The sequence below is a fragment of the Ambystoma mexicanum genome, chromosome 3p, assembly GCF_040938575.1.
Source record: "Ambystoma mexicanum isolate Mex_15411 chromosome 3p, UKY_AmexF1_1, whole genome shotgun sequence".
Classification (NCBI taxonomy): Eukaryota; Metazoa; Chordata; class Amphibia; order Caudata; family Ambystomatidae; genus Ambystoma; species Ambystoma mexicanum.
This window is the reverse complement of record NC_090925.1, coordinates 23,851,328-23,877,811: the sequence shown is the minus strand read 5'-3', so window position 1 is coordinate 23,877,811 and position 26,484 is coordinate 23,851,328. Positions and strand designations below refer to the sequence as shown.

The following is a 26,484-nucleotide window of genomic DNA, read 5'->3' as shown; positions in this document are numbered from 1 at the left end:
TGACTATAATTCGATGGTATATTCAAAACCAGGGTTAGGGGTTAGGGTTGGGGCTATGGTAGATTAAAGGTTAGATTAGGGTTAGGGTTGGGGCTAGGGTTAGATTAAGGGTTAGAGTTAGCGTTAGATTAAGGGTTAGGGTTGGTACGTGGGGGGGCACCCCCAATATACAAAAAAACATTAAAACGTTACAAGGAGCTGGCCAGTGCCGAAATTTCAGCACTGGACAGCTCCATGTAACATTTTAACATTACAAGAAAATGCTTTGAAATTATATCTTGTACATGTAAAAGTGCATTTCCATTGAAACCAGTCCATTTATATATTAGATGGACTGGTTTCGATGGAAATGCACTTTTACATGTAAAAGATAGCCTGTCGATGCTTTGGTAAATGATGCATTTTTTTCAATGGTTTGGCATTTCGATGAAATGACTAGGAATCATATACAGTTCCCTATCCACTTGTGTATGGCTTAAAGCGAGTAGAAATTGCTTGTTGAGGCTGTGATACCCAACAATAGAAATGTAGCACACACGTAGAATATGAAAGTTCTTTTGCTCGTGTGAAAAGCAAACACTGCTTAAATCAATTATTCAACCCTTAAAATACTGTTAATATCTTAAGGAGTGGTCGCGTTTCACTAATTTGGAAGAGTTAATGTTGTAAAGACCACTATTGAAAACGTAACCTTGATTATACCATTGTTGAAACCCAAACCTAACCCTAATCTAACCCTTAATCTAACCCTAGCCCCAACCCTAACCCCAAACCCAGGTTGTTATTGTGGCAGACAGACAAGAGAGGCAAAGCGGCTTCCCCTTTTGAAGAGAGATATTCAGAGGAAGAGTAACTTGCCTACTTGAAAGTGTTGAAGTACTTTATAATATATCTTGTCAAAAATCACTGAAGTGGTGGTAGTAGTCCAAAGTACTGAGGCTGTGGTGGCATATCTGGTTGTCAGTAAATGCAACAGTGTAGTAGCCTAAACAAGGGAGTACTGTGAGACAAAGTTGAATGTTCTCATAGTGAATCAAGTAGAAGTAAAGTTGTTGACGTGGGAAGTCATCCTGACAAATAAACCATTGTGAATTCTAAAACTGTAATCAATGAAAAACTAACTGTTAACCAAGAACTGTCTATCACTGACAGTTGTGGATATTGCATTTCTTTTGAACCGAGTCAAGTCTTCTTGAAGAGGTGACAAATCATCGTGGTTGGGATTGCCACTGGTGCTATTTGATGGAAGTGGAAAGTGGCTATTTCACCAAGAAGAAGAGATTTGCTATCATTGGAACTTTGGTTAACAAACCTTACTTTGACTGTGAAACATTAAGAACTGACTTCAAACATTTCCTTCTTTGGCTCAACCTTAACAGATTTGACCATGAATATTGGTGAAGGGAATGCACCCAGGATATTAGGTTATTCAGAAACTGTGAATGTTGTTCCTGTCATGTTGCATTGCCATATATTTTCTTTGTTTGTTGCTTAGTGTGAGGGCCAGTTATCCTGTGTTAAGAGTGTTTTTCCTTAGCTTTGGGTAGGCAGGGATATCATCAGCACAGTAGGGATAGTGAGGCCTTTTTAATCATATTTCTTTTGAGAATAAAATGGCATGATTTGATAAATCTTCAAGCAGTTTTCCGCCTCGCATTACTGACCCCTCACAGACACCTCTAGCAATTCATTTTGTCTCTGAGGTACTCAATTCTTCATGTTGTTCTACTAACTTGATACATGGAGAGTTTGTGAAATGCTTCAACTTCTATTATGCTAGCGAGAGTTGTAGGTGGGCGTTTCATTAGAAAAAACAACTGGATAAAGTGCTACTTTGTGATGGGCAGTCCATTTTGGAATGCACTCAATTTGTTTGACCCGATGGCTTCGGCTAATGGTTTTATAAACAGTGCAAAAATAAAAGGACAAAGGTGGCAACCCTGTCTGGTGCTCCTCTGTATAATGATATTGGATAAGAAGAGAGAGTTTCCATTCAGCTTCATCTACAGAGCCGGAAAGCTAGCCAAAACCTATTTCTTGAAGTTAGGGCCGACATTAAATATACATAATAGATCAAAGTCTAGTCCCTAAAATCCAAGCCCTTATGCGCTTCCGTAGACATAGGTTGGAAAAGGTATATTAGAGCTTTTACTCATAAATAGCACAAATCCCCTTTCTATGAGTACCAGGTTTGTGGCCCCAGAACATATCCTGTCTTGTCAGAGTTCATTATGTTAAGCAACAGTGGTGCTAAGCGGTTATCCACGACTATGCTATAATTTCTGGCATCATAAGTATTGCAATGAGGTGATACCATTTACATAATAAGGGATTTTACCCCAGTTTTGCAAGCAATTTTGTTACAAATGTGATAGTTGATGTACTTACCTTACCCTGACGTATTTGCTTTGGTTTTGCTAAATTTGCAGGAATCAAACAGTATAATATTAATAAATTGCAAGTGGCCATAGGTATAAAAAAGGAGGTGAATGGGAGTAGGTGAGGGTTCTACCCATGTTGCATGTGTTTCACCTGTCTCTGCCAATATTCGAATCTAGATCTGACCAGTGTTGCATGTGTTTCACCTGTCCCTGCCAATATTAGAATCCAGATATGACCAGTGTTGCATGTGTTTCACCTTGCCTGCCAATATTCAAATCTAGAGGTGCCCAGTGTTGCATGTGTCTCACCTGTCCCTGCCAATATTAGATTCTAGATGGGCCCAGTGTTGCACGTGTTTCACCTTCCCTGCCAATATTCGAATCTAGATGTGCCCAGTGTTGCACGCGTTTCACCTTCCCTGCCAATATTAGAAACTAGATGTGCCCATTGTTGCATGTGTCTCACCTGTCCCTGACAATATTAGAATCTAGATATGCCCAGTGTTGCACGTGTTTCACCTTCCCTGCCAATATTCGAATCTAGATATGCCCAGTGTTGCATGCGTTTCACCTTCCCTGCCAATATTCGAATCGAGATGTGCCCAGTGTTGCATGTGTTTTACCTTCACTGCTAATATTTGAATCTAGATGTGCCCAGTGTTGCATGAGTTTCACTGGTCCCTGCCAAAAATGTTGAATGGGTATGCAGTCTGAGCCTTCACTGCCTGCCCTGTCTGTATGCAAATTAGCATTGTACAATAGCTTGTCTGTTCTACCCTAAAACTAAGGACTGTTGTCAGACATGAAAGAGTTATCTCCACCACTGTTATATGTTTTTACTTGCACTTATTCCTGCTCTTTACAGGCTTGTATCACTCAGAAGGTCAAGGGCTCTCAATGACTATTGTTTTTTTTCCCCACTGCTCCCCCATACGCCCTTGAGCGCTTTGAAACACTTGCTTGTGTGTATGCGCTATGTAGATAAACAATAAATAAACAAAACAAAATCAAAATAGCACTGGCGTAAACACACGCGGAACATAGAGATAAAATCAGCATAGATGTAATCAAGAGACTCAGGCAGCATTAGAAATATGGGAGAAGGAAAGAGGAATCAAATGTGACACCAAGATTCTGGGAGGAGGTAGCAATGGGAAGTGAAGATGGAGGAATCGAGAGGGAGGGTGGGAGTAGAGAGGTGATAAAGTGGTGGCAGGAAATGATATGATATGATATGGCATTTGTAACGCGCCTATACACAAGTGTTTCAAGGCGCGACAAGGCAGGGAGGGGGGAACAAGGGGAGGACAGACAACAATCCTACTAGGCCAGGTGTCATTCAGACCGCGCAAGTGCAGGGGTAGGGGGAAGGGAAAAGTGCAAGGGGAAGGGGAGGGGGGGAAGTGCAGTAACAGTAAGTAGAATGAAGTAAATAAGTAGGGCTAGCTGGTGGCAAGTGCAAGGTAAGTGCAGACAAGTGCTGGGAAAGGGGGGCTGTAGGGATACAGAGACAGTCCCTCAGTGCAGGGGTTGCCAGGGAGGCAGTGCAAGAGGAGAGTGGCTGGGCCCAGGACCGAGGTCGGTGAGAGTGGCCCAGTTGCAGATTCGGTGCAGATTCAGTCGAGAATTTAGCAGGGGAGAGGGAGAGAGAAAGCAGAAGCAAAGAGGAAGGTTTTGAGGAGCTTCCGGAACCGGAGATGGTTCTCCTCAAGTTTCAGGGAGGCAGGAAGGCTGTTCCAGAGGGAGGCCCCTGCCACGGCGAGAGATCTACCCCCAGCTCGTTGCTTCGAGAAGCAGCTGACCCTGAGGGAGTTGGAGATGGATGAGCGAAGGGCTTGGGAAGGAAGATATTTAGGAAGAGAGAGTTGAAGGTATTTAGGCCCCAGGCCCCAGAGGGCCTTGTGGACAATGCAGAGGGTTTTGAACTTAATCCTCGCAGCCACTGGGAGCCAGTGTAGAGATTTCAGTCCTGGAGAGATACGGTCCCTGGGCTTGAGGCCAAGGACAAGTCTCGCAGTTCTGTTCTGGATGAGTTGCAGGGGGCGGAGAGTGGAGGCAGGCAGATTAAGATAGAGGCTGTTGCAGTAGTCCAGCTTCGAGTGAACCACGGCTCGGGAGACAGTGAGCTTCTGGGGGAAGGAGAGGAAGGGAAGAATACCTCTGAGGAGGTGCAGCTGGTAGTGTGACTTCTTAGAGACGTCAGATATATGAGGAGAGAAGGAGAGTGTGGAGTCGAAGATGACCCCGAGGTTTTTTGCCTTGCAGGTAGGAGCAGGAGGAGGGCCAAGCGAGGCTGGCCAGAGAGCTACAGGGAAGGAGGGAGAGGGTGTGCCGTTGAGTAGAATCTCAGTCTTACTGGCATTAAGGCAGAGGTCATTGGCGGCACACCATTCCTGGATGGCAGACAGACAGTCAGAGATGAGGGAAGGCGAGGAGGAGGCCGAGGGTAGCCTAAAAATGAGCTGGGTGTCGTCCGCATAGCACTGAAAGTAGGGGCAGAGAGCGGCGATTCGGTGGGCAAGGAGTGCGAGATACTGGTTGAACAGCCAGGGAGAGAGATTAGATCCCTGGGGAACACCAGAGGTGGAGAAAAAGATGTCAGAGAGGAAGGACCCAAGTTGGACCTGGGAGGGTCGATTGGAAAGGAAAGAGGTCAGCCACGCCAGAGCCTGACCAGTGATACCCAGGTTATCACGGAGACGGTTGAGCAAGATGGCATGGTTGACAGTGTCAAAGGCAGAAGAGAGATCGAGCAGAATGAGAACACACGGAGTGTTGGAGTCGAGGTTCAAGAGCAGGTCCTCACGGATGTTCAGGAGAGCAGTTTCCGTGCTTCTGGCCGCTATGAAGCCAGATTGATGGTCATGGAGACTACCAACAGTTTCAGCATGGAGGTTAAGCTGGGAGATGGCCAGTTTCTCCAGGAGCTTGCCCAGGAAGGGAGTGATGGAGATTGGGCGATAGTTAGCCGGGCAGGAGGGGTCGGAAGAGGGTTTCTTAAGAAGAGAGTGCACAAGGGAGTGCTTGAGGGGGGATGGGAAGACTCCAGAGGCGAAGGAGTGGTTGCAAAAGTCAGCCAGGGCTTGAGCCAGGGAGTCGATGTGGTCCTTGATAGTTTTGGAGGAACAGGGGTGAACCTGTGAGACTTTCATAGATCGGACTTGTCTGGAAACCTCGTCAGCAGAAAAAAGTGGAAAGGCAGAGAAGGAGGGATGGCTGCAGAAGGGCCAGAGGAAGAGCCGGGAAGAGAGGGAGGGAGGTGATAGGAGGAGAGTGAGGACAGGATGTCCTGAGTTTTTGAGATGAAGTGAGAGGCCAGTGCAGTGCAGAGGGCCTGGGAGGGGACAGGAGAGGTAGAGACTGCAGCAGGGTTGGCAAGCTCCTTGCAGATTTTAAAGAGTTCAGCCGAGTTGTTGGATGCCGCAGAGATGCGGGCTTGGATAAGGGCTCTCTTTTTGGGGAGAAAGGAGAGACGGTATTGCCTTTGGAGCAGGCGGCAGGCCAGTTTATCAGAGGATGAACATGAAGCACGCCATTTCCTCTCAGCCACCCTGCACTTGCGTTTTAGGGTGACGAGATCCGAGTCATACCAGGAGTTAGATTTGGCTTTGGGCTTCAGGCGGATTCTCATGACAGGGGCAAGGATATCAAGAGTATCAGATATAGCAGAGTGGAGCATGGAGAGGGCTGTGTCAGGGTGGGAGTCAGCAGAAGGGAGATGGGGGGGCGAGAAGGTGGCAGCGAAAGCCTCAACTGACACACGCTCCATGGGTCGGATGACCGAGAAGGTGGATGGCAATGATGAGGGTGGCTTTGCCTGTGGGGTAGGGAGGGTGAGGTGGGAGGTTAGGAGAAAGTGATCACTCCAGGAGAGAGGGAAAAAAGTTCAGTTTAAGTGGGATTGAGGTGGAGAAAATAAGAGACCATTCAAGACTGTACAGTAGAGGGATACATAAATGCATTAGTGTGAAGAGTGCCAGTAAAATAGGTGAAGAAAATCTGGGAATCGGCTGCATAGAGATGACAGGACAGAGTTAATGAGGTAATAAGTGCGGAAAAAGGGATAGAATACAACTTGAACAGTAGGGGTCCAAGAAAAGAGCCTTGCAGGACACCATAGCGAAGTGGATGCAAAGGGGAGGCATGCATAGCTCAAGAGACAGAACGGTTATGATCAGCAAGACAGGCGGGAACCTATTCAAAAACAGACCCGGAAAGACCGAGAGGGGAGAGTGAAGGGTGGGATGATTGACAGTATCAAGGTTAGCTGGTAAGTTAAGAAGGATAAGCATTGAGCATAATTTAGAAATTTTGGCGGGCGGAGAAGAATGATTAGAAACGTGAAGGAAAGCAGTTTGGGCGGAATAAGAGAGTCGGAAGCAGACTAAAAAGGGGGAAGGGAGTGGACATAAAGATAGGATTCAACTTGTACATAAATTACACGCTCAAGAAGTTTAGAGAGGAAGGGAAGAAGAGACAATGAGAAATTGGCTGAAAATGTCCAGGGAGAATGGGATTGAGAGTGGGGTTTTTCAGTATAGGAGTAATCACGGCATACTAAAAGGAGATGGGAAATGACGGGCAAGAGAGGGAGATTAAAAAGACAAGGAAGATGAGGAATAAATTGAGGTTCGACAAATAGAATGACAGGTCACGTAACTAGATGCTGGCAGCATTTAGGAAATGTACAAAGGCACATAAGAGTTAGGGCGTACAGTCAACGATGGAAATTCAGAGGTGTGTAGAATGAAAAACGTGCATGATACTCACCCGTTAACTCCAGCCTTAACCGCAGCGTCTACAGCTTCCCTGGAAAGAATGAAAAAGTACAGCCTATGTTCAGACCAATAATCTCAGCGTAATGAGGACATATTCAATCAACATCTACTGTAATGCGGGAATTGGGAAAGATATCAAGAGCGTGGCAAGAAAATAAGGCAGCATATTTCCTGTCTGCATACAATACGTAACAGCACGTTGAGCACCATAACACTACATCCAAATCCAGCGCATGAGCGAGTGTACAGAGACCAAAAAACAGGTTTTCCTACTGATGTCTGATATTTTGGGTTGAATTGAGTAGTCTCGGGTGGAAAAGAAAAAGTCAATGCATGTTATAAGATGGTATGTATCCAGATGAAATGAAGCAATATAATGACTGGCAGACTGAGATTTGACAGGAAATTGGTGAGTGTGAGGGGTGTTGGTGGCTATGAGGAGTGTGGGTTTGGAGAATGTAAAAGGGGAATATTTGCACCATTAGAAGTGATAACAATCAATAAAGTTATAATTATAAAATAGGCATGCACTTCACCCAAAATGGGTAGAGCAAAGAAATATGAAAAAATCACCTTCATGGTGATTCAGGTTCAGGTACTCTTAGTCCATGCATAGTCCATGATCACAGTCGCAGGCTGGTCGGAAAAAGCTGACTGAAAAAGATAGCTGCCCCTTTAAGTAGTTTGTGTTGGTGAGACTATGTTGCACGTGCGTGCCTCCGGGCACTCGCCCCACCGCCTCACCCCAATGTCACCAACTGCCCACACCCAGTTCCTGATTTTGCGGACTGGAGGTTGTAATCAAGTATATGCTTTTAAATGGGATGGCTAGGTGGGTGTTGTGAAGGAGGGAGAGCATGGACTAATAAACCCTGATTTATCATGAAGGTAGTTGGTTCATTTCTCTTACATCCTTCTCTCCCTCCTTCCCAACTGGTTGGGACCAGATTACAAAGCCTCAATATGAGTAAGGATGGAGGAGACAGCATATATGCGCTTCAAGCAAACAAGTTGCGGAGCACCTCTTGGTCGAATTCTTCCTGGAGGATACAGACATAGCATAGTACTTGCAAAAAGCATGTGGAGTAGCCCAAGTAGCAGCCCAACACATTTCTGCAATGGGGACATGCCTAATAAAGGCTACTGATGCTGCCTTAGCTCTTGTGGAATGAAACTGAAGTCTCTGCGGATCCACGGGCCCTTTCACGCCGTATTTCTTTGCGATACAAGAAACATCCCAGCTGGTAATAGAAGCTTTCGCAGGATTACCAACAGGGAAAAGACCATGATTCCTGAATGTCTCGTTCTATCTAAATAGAATTTGAGAGTTCTCGATACGTACAGATTATGCAATATTTCCTCAGCCGCAGAAACATGCGGTCTGGGATGAAAAATCAGAAGGAATATTTCTTGATTCGGGTGGAAATCCGAAACCACCTTAAAAAAAAAAAAAGAGGGTACGCTACAAAAGACTACCTCATCTTTGTGAAAAATGTAATAAGGTTCCTTTGATGACAAAGCCTGGAGCTCTCCAATTCTCCTAGCTGATTTAATGGCTACCAAAAAAGCTGTCTTCCATGTTAAAAGATGTAAATCGCAGGATGCCATTGGTCCGAAAGGCTTGTGCATTATAGCCGAGAGGACTATATTGGGATCCCACTGATTTGGTGGCTTGTGAAAAGGTGGATGCAAACGAAGAAGGCCTTAAAAGTGCCTCCGAATAGCCTCATTTGACAACGAAAAGGATGTTTGCTCTCTTGTCAATTATGCACCAATAGCAGACGCATAATACTTGAAAGTATCAACCTTAACTTCTGTTGATACCAAAACATGAAAGACATAACATCATCAATTAACACTTTTAGCTAGTTCAGACTGCAGTCTAGGGCCCAATGGCAGAAATGCAACCATTTGCTCCGATATTGCTTCCTTGTTGAAGCTTTTCTGGAAGCTGTCATCTTTACATTTTGTTCTGATAATTGAAGATGGGTGAAGGTCAGTCCTTCAGGAACCAACTCTTCAATTTCAGCAATTGTGGGGAGGAGTGACGCACCTGCCTCTTCTGTCGCGTCAGAATGTCTTGTGATATCGGTAGATCTAACTTCGATGCCCCTGCTAGACCCAGCAGATCTGGGACACCTGAACTTTAATAACGTCTTGGGAATCAAGGGAAGTGGAGGGAAAGCAGAGCGTTTTGTTTGACCAGTTCAGCTGAAGGGCGTCTAAAAAAAGAATGATGACCCACACCCTCCCCCGAAACAAACCTAGGACAAAGAGCATTGTACTGTGTGGCAAAGAGGTCCAACACTGGATTACCCCACTTTTGAAATATCATCTCCACAACTGACATCCTCAGTTCCCACTCGTGTGGAGCAGAAGATAAGCCTGCTAAGACGTTCTTCTTTCCCTCCAGATGGGACGCCAAAAGGAAAATATGTTTCTCCATGGCCCAATACCATTCTTTCTCTGCGAGGACACAGAGAGGAAGAAAACAAGTTCCCCCCTGTTTGTTGACATAGAACCCAGCAGTGGCATTGTCCGTAAGTACCTTGACAACCTTTCCCTGAACGGAGGGAAGAAAGGATTTTAGAGCATTAAATCTCTTAGTTTTAAGACATTTATGTAATCTCTTGTTTCTTGGACTGACCAAAGACCATGACCCGTCAGATCTTGACAGTGGATTCCCCAGCCCTACTCTGATGAGTCCGTCGTTATAACCATCTGACGAGGAGCTCGAAAGGGAAATCCGATCAACAGGTTCTCCGGATTGTTCCATTATATCAGGGAATCCTGAATGTAACTCAGGATTGAAATGTTCATATCCTGAGAATCCAATAGCTGCTTCCAGTGGCTGGCAAGATACCACTGAATGGTTCTGCTTCAAAGCCTTGCGTAGGGGACCAGGTTGATGCAAGAAGCCCTCAGCACCAAAAGTCTTTGGAACCACCATGCCTAAAGAACTTGATATGTATTGAACACTGAGATCACCTGCGGAATAGCCGGCACTTTCTGATGGTGTGAAGGCTTTTTCTAGAGTACTTTCCAGTACCAGTGCCAGAAACTGTATCCTTTGAGAAGGAATACGTTTCGACATTGCCAGGTTTACTGAGAATCCTAAATCGCAAAGTGTTGCACGTCAGTTGCATTTTGTGTAACCACTCCTTCGGAGATAGTGCTTTCAAAAGCCAATCGTCCGGGTACGGATAAAGATGCACCACCTTCAACTGAAGTGAGCTGCAACAGCCCCCAGGACTTTGGTGAACTGAGGCAAGTGTACTATCAATGAGACGTCCCCATGGTGAACCTCAGATAATGGCAAAGATCCTTGAATATGGGAATAAGAAAACCGGAAAGATCCAGAATTGGACAAATTCCACCTGCCTTTTTTGGAATTATAAAATAACGGATTGGAGAAAATAATAAACTATGAAGGAGCTCTTCTGGCTTCTTTCCTTCGCACCCTACACAGGAATTAAATATGTGTTAATACATTACATTAAATCAACTACTACACTGAATCTTCGACCCTTTGTTCTAAATTACCTGTGATTCCTCTGCCACCTGCCCATAGGATTAACTTCTTTGCAATGTAAAACGTTGAATGAACTCACTCCTGATCTTGCTCTCACCCAACTATGTTCAGGTTTTCAATGGTAAATTCTCACTTAGGTTTTCAGTTAATTCTATGAAATTTAACACTTGTTCTCCAAGGTTTATCATTTTTTATTTCTTATAGCACTTGTCTTAGAAGTTCTGCAAACTGAAAAGTAATGTTTATTTTCCTTTCTCCTAAACCTATCTGGTTAAACTATACTTCTTCTGAGTGAGCACTTTCACAAGCAAATGTCTTCGGTTACTAGCTACTGTAATAAAACGTTTATTTTCCTTTCTCCTTAAACGTTTCCGACAATGCTGTATTCGTTCCACGGGAGCCTTTTCCCCTTCTACTTTCTTTCACTGTAATCCGCACAGTAAATTGTCTTAACAACTTTTTTTTCCTTTTTGTTATTCTCTAGACCTTCCTACGATGCACATCTCTAAACTACAACAACCATAACTCGAAAACAAAAGGGCCGACATGCGTCACAGCCTCCAATGTGTTTCCCTTAACGATGTCGCTCATCGGAGGTTTCAGGATTAACATCTCTGCATCAACCAGGTAAGTAAATGATGCCTTGTACTTTCGTTTCTGATATCTAGAATTAGTCACTGCGCAGCAACGCTTTGTTTAGTGGAATGCTGTCTGAAGCGTTCACTCGTGCTACTTTATTGTCACTTGCTGTTCTTTTTTCACTTTGTTTTTCTGTTCACACTCGCTCAATGCCGCACACTAGTACTGCCTGAAGCTTCCCTGTCATTCCTGTGACACGCAAGCTGCTAGGCACAACACAAAAATAACTTATCAGAGAACACCTACTGTCCTTTCACAGAGCGACTGCTTGAATTAATCCAATCACAAATGTAAACCATATCAAAACATTTCAGATGCCAAAAATGATTGTTCCTTAATCTGAGCAGATATTCAATATATATCAGTGTTATAGTTTAACAGGAAATTTTTACTTATAAGAGCTCGGATCTCTAATGCGCTGCACTCCCACCAGTAAGTTATGTCTGCTGCTGATTTCCAAATGTTTTTTCTCTGCGCTTCCTGTTATTTTCAGAGAATGGGCCTCAGTGCAGTAGATCAGAAAAGCATGTCTTGACTTCACTGGATTTGATGATGAAAGGCAGTTTAGAATAGTGAACACTTCCAATCTGCCCTCAACATTCTATTTTAGATTACTGCTGATGTGACCCACCATCATGGCCTGGGTTAAAGCCCAACCCTCCATCTTGAGTACCAAAGCCTGGAGATCTCTGTAAATTACCATTAAAGAAAACAGGATAAATTGTACCTTTTCCCCAGCACCCTGCAACTGTCTGAGGTTTCCCACGCCTGTGGATCCTGACTCCTAGTCTTGATCTTGCCCAAAACCCTCCCATGTCCCTGACAAGCACACAGTTTAAAAGATTTAAAATTCTGATGATACGGCTGTTTAACTGAGATGGAACTGAGTGATTTAGCGGCAGTACGCTCTCCTTTCACCATCGAAAGGAAGGTCTAAAACCTTGTCCTGAATATCCTAATGTAGGGATGTGGCTGCCAAATAAGCATGTATACGCATGCAAACAGCACCCATAATTGCCCTTGCTGTGGTGTCTGTTAAATCCTTAACAACCTGAAGCTGTTGCATGGCCACATCTCTCACTTCTGAGACCCAGAAAGAGAATTCATCTGCCGCCATTTTTGTGACACAATCTGGGTTTTCCCAGTTTAAAATATTAAAACCTACCAACACTGTGGCTGTGTTGACCTGCCTGAGTTGGAGAGAAGCATTGGCATAGGAGTTCCGACCCTGCGCTTCCCAGGCTTTAGAATTTGTATCTAAAACAGTAAAAGATGAAGGTGCAGGACCTTTCCCCTTAGTGCCCAAAGCTGCTGAAACCACAACAGATTGTGCAGGAAAATTTCCCATTATCACAAAAGGTTCCTCCTTAAGGGAATTTGTATTTAACATCCAAAGATTTAGAAATATGAGGATCAGAATGGGGTTTGCTCCAGTGAGTTGTCGTCATCGGACTGTGTCCTTCAACACCCTTTGTTTCTTGCTAGAAGGGTTTCAGGATCCCGGCCTCTCGGATATTACATCACCTGTTTCCAAATTACACCCTACCAACGGTGAGGCTACATGCTCCAACACAGATAAGGAAAGCTCTGCAGCGTTACAGTTCACGTCCTTTCCCACGGTATGTGAAAACGTAGTTCCGTTCTCGCTATATGCTACCATGGAAACTGGAGAAGCGTGCGCGTCCATGGAAACTAGGGAAGTGTAAGTGTCGGATCTGTCACTGGACTCACGCAAGGGGGCGAGTCACGTGATTTGGTTTGAAAATAAAGAACGCCCTCTGCAGTGGAACGGTGCTTCTGAATGAAGTTGCTGCTTTCGTTTCATGAATTTGTGTTCCCGTTTCCAGGTTCTATTGTCTATGACCCATTTCTGCCTTCGGACCACGCAATTGCCTGAGCCCTTGTTTTGTACCTCGCTTTCATAACGTTTGGACCTTTGCCTGCCATACAGAAAATCTCTTGGAATTCCCTTTGCCCTGTTAGGCCCGCCTGTTGCCGAATACTTCTGCTTGCTTACACGGACTGCCTGTTTCCCTAAACGTTCCACAAAACACTGCCCGCACAACTACAATCTTTCCTGCCTCCACGACCAGATTTCTTTGTTCCGCAAGATACTGTTTGCATTTCTTTGACCTTCACGAACTACTACTGGTATTTGGGATTCTCTGCACGAACGGCAAAATACACTGGGGATTCTTCTACATGGACTAGATGCTATTGCTGCACCTTTCGTGCCGTTGGGGTAGAACTGTTACACGGATATTGCCATTTCTGTTCGTTCCACTGCAAGGATTTCCCTCTCACTTCCACCTAAAATTTCTTCACTTTCGGATCCACATCTGTGCCACTGAGGGACTACAACCTGGTAAGAGTGACTATTTCTGTGTTCTATTGTTCCCTGGCCTAGCCCCTTCTGCTGATTTTCTGTACTGTGTTTTAGGTGTACTCTTATTCCGACAACACTGACAGTGCACTGTACTGTCTACGGCCTGGTATATTGGTCTGCTCTGATTCAGAGGATAGCCACGTTTTCTTGTTCAAGTAGTACCCTTCTTGTGTATACGGTTAATGTGCTAACTGTGTCTTTGCTTGGCAGCCGGTGGGTTGAGGTTGAATTCCCTGTCTTTCCATCAATTAACACCATGGATTGTCGCATTCGAACAACCAAGGGGTACATTGGTAGGAAGAACTCGCTGTCTACAAGTTCTGCGGTTTTCTACTGTCTTCTTCCGCGTTGGCAGAAGGCTCTCATGTTGCTGTGAGAGACTAAAGGGGGATTGATCCCTAACAGAGGGGCAGTGCCCTCTCCTTCAAATCAAACTGGTCCTGGTAATGAATCTGGCACTTTGGGATCCGCTCCCTGAGGAGGTTCAGGAGCCCCATTTTATCCTTAATGCGTAGAGCTAAAACTTCCAGATTCAACTCAGACAACATAGTCTGTAGCACTTTGTTGGAAATATCCTTAGCCATATGGTTCGATTTGGGTTTTTCCTAGTCTCAAAGGAGATGTTGAAGAGTCAATCTTGGATGACTGTTGAGCAGGGTTGTAAATGTTGAACACAACAAGCCCGGGTACCTGTATATTGGTCAACACCAATTGTGGAGCTGATTGAGCCCTCAAAATCTCCTCAATCTCAGGAGAAAATTGGGGAAACATTTCTGGAAACCCAGGCCACACTGGAGTACCAGAGAATTCCTCAGGTGGGACTCTGAAGTATTTTGACAAATCAAAATCCTCCAAGTCCAAAATCGAGCAAATATGCTCATTCTGACTCTTCGATAGTGATGCCGAAATAGCATATCTGTCTTTAGATTTCCTTCTTTTGTGCCTCTGTGGAGCGGCCAGTAGCGAGCCCAGTTACGAACGAGAATGTTTATGCAAGCTTTTCTTTGTCTTCTTCGGTACAGAGGAACCCAAATATTCAACTGCAGTAGCCAAATTGGGTACCTGGCCTATCTTTGGTACCGAAAAACTCGAAAATTCAACTGTGGTAGCCAACTTGGGTACCTGCCATTACATGGAACACAGCCACTCTACATAGGACCTGCGCTGGTGCGTGATTGATGTCAAAAACTCTTCCAACCCCTCTCAAACTCTGTCCACAAAGGAGGCTCGTTGGATTTTCCAATTGGACACCATTTCTAATGGTCTAAATGAGCTATCCCCATTTTGGCGCTAAAGCGTTATTCATTTAATTAATTTTTTAACCAGTCTTCTCCCAAAAACCTTTTTACAATTTTTTCATAATTTTTGCATTCATGCGCTTTATATATGTCTTTTTTTACCAATGTTTACTATTAGTTGGTTTTCATTTTCTCTTTTCAGTTTCAAATTTGGTAGAATAAATATTTTATATACTTTTGGGACTGCTGCCCCCGTCGTTTTATAATGGTTTTCTTTTTTTCCCAGGATTAGTGTCCTTTGCATATAGTAAATAATGCCTGTCTACACTAAACTTTTCAGTAAGCCTGCAATGGTGGTGGAAGTCCTTTGTCTATGTCCGGTCAATCATGGAAGGGCTCCATTTTGGTTTCCATTCACTCTGTTAGTCGGAGTCCCCTTTCTAAGTCTGCCTTTTCCATTCAAAGTTACACGCCCCCCGGTTGAGTGCTACTACACTTCACCGGCGGCCTCTCCCTTTATTGTGAAGAACAGCTGACACACGCAGCGTTCTTCAGAAGCAAGCCGTAACGTTCTTTAAAAGCAAGCTGTCTGCTGCTTCCACGTGGAATAAGTCACTTCTAAATAGTAAGTTTCATTCTACTTACTTTTCTAACTGAACCATGACTGACCTACGCGCCGGGCGCTCTATTCACATTGCCTTACCCACATGTTGGGCTTGTTATTCTTTTCTATTATGCAGCTCTTCCATACTCTTCGTTCCATAGCCTGATATTACCAGCCCCAGGTTAGGAGTTTTCGTGTCCTGCGCAAAATACGAAGCGCTCCACGGTCATCCATATATATATATATGGTAAGTTTATGTTACCTTTACCATACCTGCACACCGGCCATATTAAATTACCGTTGCACATAAACTATCGCCACCTTTATGTCTTTTTTCACTTTAGGTGAAATTTCAGATTCAGTCCCCTTTTTTCACTTGCCAAATCCAAATAATGTGCTGAATGCACGACATCCTGCATGGTGAGCACATTATGTGCCCCCTGAGGTACGTTCCGCCATGTTTTGATCTATGTGCCTTTTTCTTGCACAGTATTTTTGTACTCTATTACACACATTTCTCTCTATATGATCACACTTTTATTCATTCGTCCACGAGGTGACTTAGCTTTTGGGCACGTTCTTTACACTTTAAGGGCGCCTCTCTGGTAATCTTCAAGTTTTTTGTTTGGGGGTACCGCCAACTTGGTTCTGGGGCACTGAGGCCTGATGCCCTCACCATATATTGGCATGTTCTTTAGCTCCCTTCCCATTTAAAGTCAAACCTTTTGAGTTCATAAAATGTCCCCTGTTACTACCTTTTCAGGAGGACCCCCTACATTAAGGCTGTCTGTATTAAGGCTGAATGTGAAGATCCCGGTACCTGAGGAAGGTGGTCTCTACCCATCAATATACCACCGAAACGCCAACTAGTTCCATGTAATGGTCGCAGGAACTACATTCTCCTGCGTTTTGGTACCATGGACATACACGCTTTATAGCGGTAGGCGTAGTACACCCCCTTTCAGCCTGTGACAACACATCAGATAAATGAATGTTTGGGTTACATTGTATATGTTGGAATTCCTTTCAGCCAAAATTTGGCTTAACACACAGCACTGTGTGACATTGTTTACATGGTTAGCCAAAATTAGGCTTAGCACACAGCATTCTGTGTGATATTGTTTTCGTTGTAGCCGCAATCAAGCTCTGGTTGACGCACGTACTGTGCCATTTACACGAAATTGTTCAATCTGATCCTCTAGACAAGTAAGGGTCAGCCAGGGATAGTTTATGTTTTATTAGCTATCTCGGAAATTTCTCATGATTTAAAATGTATACACTGTTTTGTTATCACCAAATCATTTTCTGTCAGCTCCCATATATTGGGTCTCTATGTTTAATTTCTTGCGGGGGTTGTACCCCTACTTCTATGAACTTTCGCATAAATTTTGCTTGCATTGATTGTATGGACTAAATAGTCCTGTTTCTCTCTGTAAACTGCATTGTTTTTGTATGTTTTTCATGTATGTTTTTCATGTTGTATGTACTTATCAAATTGACGTTGTCTTGTTACAAACCAACAATTAAAGCAAGTTCTGCACTTTTTCTTATTTTTTCTCATAAGGTTACTTTGACTGGTGAGAGACCAAAAAATTAAATATTGAATTTGATTTAATCTACTGTTTAGGCTACCAGGAGAACAATACTGTTAGCTCTACAAATGATATTTTTTGACCTAGGATATTCAGGCACACCCTTGTGTTCACAGATGTTTGTTTGCTCCATTTGAGTGCCTGGACGTTTTGGAGTCCCTCTTTTGTTTATATCAAGCTCTTTCCTGACTGTTTCAAGAGTTTAATCCTTTGCCTTGACAAACAAGTTGGTTTCTTCGATGGGTTTGTTTATTAAAGCTGCCTGGGTCTCCGGCTTGAATCCGGAGTTCCTCAGCCATGCATGTCGCTTGAGCAGGGTACCTTGTGCCAAGGTCCTTCCCGCTGTTTCAGCAGCGTCAAGAGTATTCTTAAGCATATTTTGATTGACCTGCTTGCCTTCTGATATGATGGCAAGCAACTTAGCCCGTGTAGGTTCTGGTACCTCCTTAAGGCCTTCTTGCAGCAGGTTCCACTGGACATCTGCATAGCTGGCCAATAACGTGGTGTTAATGGTTATTCTTGTGGAGAACGCAGCAGCAGTTGTGATCCTTTTCCCCAGTGCATACAGTCTTTTGGACTCTTTATCAGGTGATGCCTCTCCTGTAGACAGGGGGGCGCCAGCCTGTTTTCTAGTAGTGGTAACTACTAAAGGATCTGGAGTAGAATGGCCTTTGATGTAGGCAGGGTCGGTCGGAGAAGGACAAAACAACTTCTCCACCCTAGGGTTCACCACCCTGGTTTGAGCTGGAGTCAACAAAGAAAATGCCAACCTCCTTTTGATAGAGTTCAACAAAGGGATGGCCTAACTGCCCGGAGGTTTTTCTTTGAGGATGTCCTCCACAAAATCGGAATCCGGCAAGGCCTCTTGTGTGGCGATCTGAAAATGGTCAGCCACCTTTTTCAAGATGGCGTTAAACGCCATTTGATCATCCACAGGGGAGGCTTGGCGGACTGGAGTGGAGGGGCGAATCCATGCACAGGGCATCATGGTTTGTGGTAGGAGTAGGGGACGCCTAAGGTTGAGCATCAACCTGTCGGCTGTCTTCCCAATTGTCCATAGGATCTGCCTGGTCAATTACCTGGTCATCCTCATTGTAATCATCTCAAAAGGGCGCATCCTCATCCTTCACATATGATTCTATAAGGATGTCATCATCTGTGAGGTCATAGGAATATTCCTCCTGCTGATCCTTCACAGTCCTTTGAAACTTGGAAACAGGTGTAAAAGGAAGGTCTTCCCGAGGGCTCTTGGGAGCAAACCTTTCAGAATAAGAGACACATTTCTCTAATCTGTCAATACACCCCTCAAATTCTCCCTGGTCCGTGAGGATGAACCAGAGGGGTACAGGGGAGGAAAGGGCTCATCTTCCTCTCTGTGACATCGAGACTGGTCCCCCAATGAGCTAGATAAAGGCACAGGACTGTCAACATAGTCCTTGCCGGGTACTGGACGCTGTGGCGCGTCCTTCAGCACGTCTCTACGCCGCTCCTTGTGTTTCACTGCCTCTTTCGACCCTTCCTTCAGTCTAACTGCTGAGGAAATCCTTGCGATGCTCTCGCCAATGCTCGGGGAATCTGGTCGACCTGTGGACTGAACCGGAGGCTGATCAGTGGATTTCAGCACTACCAGGTGAGCCGGGGGCTGAGCAATGGATTTCGGCACCACCAGGGCCTTAAGCGGCGTCTGCGCATCCGCCTGGAGCACCTCGACAGCTGCATGTTTAGTGTTAGCGCCCTTTACTTGCCCAGTCGCAGGCCGCAGCTGCGGTTGCGGGGAAGGCTGCCTATCGTGCCGATCAGATGATTCCATCTAAGTTTGCAACAGTTCCGTTGGCGCTTTGGTACGCTTCGACAGTGCCGCAGAAGCAAAACCTTGGGTTGTGTGTTTGGTGTTATGATCGTGTGAGCCCCCGTCGCTGGGTGTTTTCTCCATAGCGTGACTGGTGGGGACGGGTGTAGCGGACCGAGAGCTGTCCGCCGTTAGGTCAATGGCTTCCGACGTGGAGGCCTGGTCATAGCTAGTCCTCATATCACTTTCCGCGGTAGCGGCGGCGGGGGAAGAACATTCAGCCTGCGACATGCCGTAGGCCGCTCACCGCTCCAAGCAGTGCTCCTTAAGCGTCTACAAGAGTTTACAGGCCGCGTAACCCGCTTCGTTGTGGTTGAGGGGAAGACAATTGTTGCACCGAGAGTGCTCGTCTTTCCTCAGATATTTGGGCCCTACATGAGGGACAAAATCTAAATGGCATCTTTTCCATAGCGAAAGACAGGCACAGCAATGACAAAACCCAGTGAACATACTTGTAAAGAATATGGCCACCCCGGCCCCACTCTCCCTACTGTATAGGGCGACCAGAAGGCCCGGCCACATGGACGGCAGCGCCGCCCGGATCAACAGGCGTCGAAAGTCTGTAGCAGTCTTCGGCGTTGTTACACAGAATTCAACTATCGAAGTGACTTAACGGGAATAATGACAAAGTCGATAATTATGAAAATAACGCTATCTCTATGTAAGAGCTCTGCATTAGGGCGACCAGTAATCTGGCCGGAAAAAACAATCTGAGGGACCTCAGCGCGTGAGGGATTTTGGGTACACGTCACGTTAGGGATAGTGTTACAGACACGCCTATGCCGACGTCCCCTTTCGATCCTCGAAAGACAAGATGCAATACTCTGCGGTTACCACTGGATGTCGGACCATATGCAAAGCATGTGATTCTAAGCAGATTAACAAGCATCAGAAAACAAAGTTACTCACCGTAGTGACTACCTTTTTCCTAGTCCATAGTTCCCTTACCTCCATACTTTATGAACATTCCGTTCATCAGGACGGGACCAGAGTACTTTGAAGCATCAAAAAATACGTTTTGTCCTTTTATTTTTACACTAGGCCACTGCACATGGCGGTAACCCTGCCTTCCTGAGCTCCGGACCGCGTTTCACCCTTCAGTCCTTTTCTATCGCCAAAGTCGAAGGACCATTAGAAAATAGAGGAAAACTTTTAGAGGGGAAGGCTGGTGGGTGGGCGTATGGAGCAAAGGGGACTATGGACTAGGGATAAGGTAGTCACTATGGTGAGTAACTATTATACCCCTACGTCCCATCCCTTTACTCCATACTTTTGAGAGATCCCCAAGCACGAACCATAGAAACGAGAGGATGGAAATTTCCCTTACTGGAACAGGTTTTTAAGAACTGCCTGGCCAAACTGGGCATCAGCATAGGAGCTCAGGTCAAGACAATAGTGTCTACAAAAAGCAGAGCGAGAAGCCCACATAGCCGCCTTGGCTATGGACTACCAAGGGACATATTTCTGGCAGGCAACAGCAGCTGCTTTGCCACGGACCAAATGTGCATGAACGCCCTTTGGGGCCTGAAGGCCTTGAAATTGCATAAGCTTCTGAGATACACAAAGCGATCCATCGTAAAATAGAAGCTTCTGAAGCCGTTTTCCCTTTTGGGTCTCCGGAAGTAACAGAGTTGTGGGGAGCTTCTGAAATCGCTTGTTCTTTAAAGATAAAACTTCAGAGCTCTTCTGACATCCAGGTTATGGAGCACGCTGTCCGTATCCAAGATGAGTTTGGGAAGAAAACCGGGGAGGAGATTGACTAGTTTATGTGAAACTCCAAGACAATTTTTGGAAGGAAAGAAGGACGAGTGCGAAGCACAACTTTATCCTTGTGAAAGGTCAAGAACGGGTGTTCAACAGAGAGCTTGGAGCTTGCTTATTGTTCTCGCAGATGTTATTGCAATTAAGAAGGCCACTTTCCAGGAGAGAAACTTGAGCTCTGTAGTGGCCAATGGTTCAAATGGCTTGTGACACAGAGCGGTAAGGACCATGTTTAGTTCACATTTTGGGTAAGGAGGCCTGACCGGCGGAAAGAGATGAAGGAGACCTGCAAAATGTCTCTTGATTACTAGGTTTGTTAGAGAAAATAGCAATATCTGTAGAAATATAAGCTGCAATGGCTGACAGATAAGTTCTGCACGATAAGACGTGGATGCCAGAGGCTGCAAGGTCTGATATAAAAGACAAGACACAATCAATGTCGAGGATCAAGCTGTTTAGCAATACACCAATGACAATAACAAAGCTATTTACTTCTGCACTGTGCTCTCGTAGAAGACTTACATGCCGCCTCGAATATGCACATATTATCCTCTGAAAGGATATTCTGCGCTAATTACTTGAACTCAGGCACAGAGCCGCCAAGTTGAAGGATTGTGAGGAGGGGGTGCCACACCTGCTATTTGCTCTGGTTGGGGATGTGCAGGAACTTGATTGGCCGCATATTGATGGGTGCTGAAGCTCCGAAAACCAGTACCTGGCTGACCACCAAGGAGCTATGAACAGGAGAGTGCAGTTGGAAGCACTCCTGAGCTTCCAGAGCGATCAATGAATCAACGGCAGAGGAGGGAAGGCATAAGCCTTCATGTTGTCCCAGGAAATCTCAAGCGCATTCCCCAAAGAAGATGCTCTGAGGACGTCCCTGAAGGCATAGCATGGCAGTTTCCTGTTGGTTGCAGTCACAAAGAGGTCCACCGTTGGGGTGCCCCATAGCTGAAAATGTTTGGCAAAGACCTTGCTGTTCATTTCCCATTTTTGGTTCGCCATAGCATGGCGGCACAGGGAATCTGCTGTACATTGTTCCGTCCCAAAAAGTGCACAGCTTGTAGCCAGACATTGTGTTGGACTGCCCAATTCCAAATTTTAATGGCTAGGAGCCCTGGTTCCCCCTTGTTTGCTCACATAGAACACAGCCACCAAATTGTCTGTGCAAACTCACACTATTTTGTTGGTGATGGAAGGCCTGAAAGCTTTCAATACCAGGAAAACCGCCAAAAGTTCCAGATAGTTGATATGAGACCTCCTGTCCTGGGGAGTCCACAGATCGTAGACTTCGAGATTACCAAACGTAACCCCCCAACACAGAAGGGAGGAGTCTGTTGTAATTGTGACCTGTGGTGAAGGCTTCTGGAAGGAGGTTCCCATTGAGAGGTTGCTGGAGGTTGCCAACCACTGAAGATCCGGCATCATGGAAGGGATTGGTATAATTTTGGAGTCGGAGTCTAATGATTGAGACCAACCGTTCCAAAGAGCTAGCTGTGTGCGCCTTATTTTGAGTCTCGCCAGAAGCAGAGCTAGAACACGAGGCCTAGGAGTCTTAGGAATCACCAGGCTGACATGTGGGAGAAGCTTAGAAACAGATGGCACGTGGTTGACAGATCTGCAATCCTGTCCTCTGTTAGGAAAACCCTGGCCCTGATAGTATCCCAACGGAAACCTAGGAAATTCGGGTCCTGAGCCACCGTCATAGATGATATCCGCCAGTTTACTGGCAGCCCCAGTTGGAACAGGAGCTGGAGAAAAGACTGAAGATTGACTGCCGCAGTTTGGGGACAAGTGCTTCGCAGGAGCCAATCGTCTAAATATGGATAGACATGAAAACCCTGAAACCTGAGCCTGAGAAAAGCAGCGATGACCGCCATAATCTTTGTGGTGCTGAGCAGACACCAAACGGTAGCACTCGATATTGGAAACATTTGGTTCCCACAGAAAACCGAAGATATTTTTCCGATGTGAGGCCCAAATTAGGAGGTGCATATAAGCGTCCTGGAGATCCACCACACTGAGCCAATCGCCCTTCCGGAGAGAGAACCTTATGTGGCTGGGTGTGATAATCTCAAATTTCTCTAGGGCTAGGAAAAGGTTGAAGCTGGAGAGGTCTAGGATAGTGCGCAGGCCAATCTGGTTGGGTTTGGGCACTGTAAACAGACGAGATTAATAGCCCTGCCCTTTCTCCCTCAAGGAAACAAGTTCCACCGCCCTGAGGTTCAAGAATGTTTGTACCTCAGCTCTGAGAGAGGGAAACCCAGTCTGCTGAAGAGGAGGCTGAGATGGTGGGGTATGAGGAAGGGGGAGCCGGAAGCCCAGTTGGATGATGGACAAAACCCAATCTGTCTTCTGTTATGCTCTTCCATGCTTCCAGATTAGACGATATATGTCCTCCCACCAGAATCTCATGTGACCGATGTAAAAAATCATATGGGTGATTTATCGGGGGCAAGAGCTCCCGTTGCAGTGGAGGAGGCTGAGAACCGAGAGAAAAAACGGCCACTGTCTTTACTGCTTGCGTCGAGGCCCACCACAGGAGCCTTCTGCTCGGCACGTTCGATGGTCTTGGATACCTCTAAACCCTGAAAATGGATCTTGTTTGAGTCCCTGGCCTCTGCGATTTAGCCCTCAATGTTCTTGCTTTTGTTTAGTTCCTAGTCGGTGGAGGAGTGGAAAAGCTCTTTCCCTTCATAGGGAAGTCAAGTACTTTGTCTTGAACCTCCTTCGAGAACTTTGTAGCATGAAGCCACGCCTGGCGGGAAATATCGATTCTGACCATAAGGCCCCAAGTGGATGTGTCCACATGATGGGCCACCGTCTCCAACAGGTCCTGAGCCAGAACCTTGGTGTCAAAAAGGCCCTCTTTAAAATCTTCTAGCTTGTCCTGTGGGATACAATCTTGAAACTCTGAAAACTTTCACCACAGCTTGAGGTTGGAAGCCGCTAAAATGACTTCAGTATTAAAGCAACATGTTCTGCTAGTTGGTCGCACTCACCCTAACAAATTGTAACACGTGGAATTGTCCAGTATTCTTTTTCAGAATTCTCGCTATAATACAGTCCACTCTTAAGAAAATACAGCAAACATGCGCTTCGACATAAAGATTTTTCAAGGCTGTACCAGTACAATAGCAAAAATAAAACAGTATTGGCATATTTGCAAATTATAACAGTGAGCAAAATTGCACATCGGAGTCAGTAACAAAAACAAATTGATATTCCAAAAACAAATATATATACATACCAGAATTAATTAATATGGCATGTTAACCGGGGGGAGAAAAAAGGGTAATCCAGACAAAGTCAGGGGTTGCAGCAAACAATCACAAAGGTAACCATTCTTATGCATATTGGTCTAAATTATGTCTCAAAATAAAGACTTTATGGGGCTTGGATCGATTTGTCGCAAGAATTTGACACGATCAATCGGGATCTGTTGTGGGGAAAGCTAAGGAGTTGGGGCCTTCCGGAAAATCTGCTTGCCATATTGTGGAAATGCAGATTCGGAATTGCAAATTAGACTGGATAGATCTGGGAAACTGTCGAGCCCCATTAGAATAGATCGGGGGTCGGGGGGGCGACAGGTTGCATCTTCGCCCCCTTCCTTTTCAACCTCTATTTGTCTGATTTGGCAAAGTGGATGGAAGAAGCAGCGTTGGCTAGTTCCAAGATTGGAAAAATTAAGATAAAGTACATGGGCCTCATTACGAGTATGGAGGCAGCCATGCCCTTAATAAGGGCATGGCTGCCTCCATACCGGGTTCCAGGTCCGGGTTCCTTCAATGAGGAATTACCGGGTCATTCTAACCTTGGGGGACCGGTAGTTTCTCATTGAAGGAACCCATCCCCATTCCCATTCCCGTTTGAGCCCCCATATGGCTCAATGGGAATGTGGAGGGTGCTAATAACGGGCCCGTTAATAATGGGCCCGTTATTAGCTCCCTGGTCCCCTTGCAGGACCCGCTAAGGGCGTCTGGTCTGACCAGGCGTCCTTACCGGGTCCCGCAAGGGGACCTCGTAATAGGGCATCCTGTAATGAATGGTGCCGGTCCCCTACCGGCACCCTTCATTACGGGAGCGCCAGGGTTAGAATGAGGCCCCATGTAACCGTCATCTTAGAGGCTAAAATTCTACAATTGGGCTCTCATTTGAAAAAGATTATAACAAAATTCTGCAAATTCTCTCCTCCCTGTTATCAGTTATTATATTGGTTAAGTAATACCTACATTTGTTTTTGGCTTTGAAACTAACCCCCTCCCCTGTCCTATTTGTTAGACTGGGAGAGATTGGAGGGAAAAATTTGGAAGCGTGTCCTCGGTCTTCCTAATTGCGTACCCATATCCAGCTTAAGGTATAAATTAGGTTTACAGTCGTTGAAAGCTTGAATGGAATGGTGGTGGGTTTCTCTGTACAGGTCAATTTTGGTTCCCCCCACTCAGTCTTTATATGAAGATGTTTTCTTCGCCATACACGGCTGTTCTAATCAATACTTGAACAATTTAAAGACAGCTTGCTCAAAGATTCTGCTGAGTCTGACTGTTCAGAAGTCCTAATTCAAAATCCTATTAAAGTAAAGGAGTGTTTAAAGAGGGGGGACTGGAGCAGAACAATAACTGTCATGTGTTCCTCAAATGTTTGTCCATCCGTAACCTCCATTGATAAACCCAGGTCCCATCTTCCCACGTATTTGAGGAAATTCCCAGTTCCTGCCGCTAGATCCGAGTTCTTGCGATTTCGCTGGAATCTTTTTTTCTACTCGGGAAATCTGCCACATTAGGCATAGAGATGAGATTGAGAATGACATCTGTGATCTATGTGAGGAAGCTACCACTCAATCCCTGAGACATCTGCTTATTAATTGTTCAGAAACTTCTGAAATGAGGCTCCAAAGGCTCTCTAGATTTGTTTGCCATGACTGGTGGTTGGACACAGATTGCTTTTGGGAAAGGCTAGTTTCTGGTAATGAAACTCTATTGTCAATTGAAATTGTAAAACTGTTAAGAGTTGAATCCGGTTAGCTCACCTCTTGGTCAGAGACTTAAGGGGCCCAGCGGGCCTTCATGTAAAGGATAATCATTGAACACTGTGTCTGGTGGCTGGTAGGTCTTTAATGATCTTATTGGTCTTGAGATGACTGCAGTATCAGATAAGCAGCATTTTTTAATTTAGATGACATTTTGTAATATTTCTCTTATTTTACGGTTCTCTTATTAATCTCACTTTGTACATCTTTCTTTCGCATATAATCTAGTGATGGTTTAATGTTTGTTTTATTATATGATTTGTATTTATATTTGGTGTATGATATAGTCATTGTTTTGCATTGGGAAAAGTCGAATTATTTGTTTGACTAAAACACAATAAAAAAATAAAATAAACACCTAAAAGCAATAATTTTAAATTAAGGTTGCAGATGACTCGTGAATTATGTAAACAGTTGACCTATATCTATGCTGGGTCAAAAATTAAGCACCCAAAATACCCTCATACGATGTGATAAAGCAGACTCATCTTCCCATGATCAGTGAGTTTGTTTCATTAGATCATATGGTTGCCTATATTTGTGCTCTCCAGTGACTGTCGGAACATTAAAGCGTGGCCAGATAAATGTGGTCTTTGCTGAGTGCTGTGAATATACCATTAGGCGTGGGGTTGCCACTCACCATTGGTCACTGAGTGGATGTCACTGTGGAATGAAACACAGGATGAGTTCCTAAT

At 45.1% G+C, this 26,484-nt stretch overlaps 1 protein-coding gene across 4 annotated transcripts in view; it reads right to left on the bottom strand.

The window, feature by feature from the left end:
- LOC138579460 (glyceraldehyde-3-phosphate dehydrogenase-like) overlaps positions 1–26,484 on the bottom strand; it is a 1,247,463-nt gene that overhangs the window by 693,738 nt on the left and 527,241 nt on the right. For all 4 annotated transcript variants that reach the window (XM_069649792.1, XM_069649794.1, XM_069649793.1 and 1 more), the window contains one exon: positions 7,152–7,190. In XM_069649792.1, the coding sequence (XP_069505893.1) occupies positions 7,152–7,190 (39 nt within the window). The remainder of the gene's footprint in view (positions 1–7,151; positions 7,191–26,484) is intronic.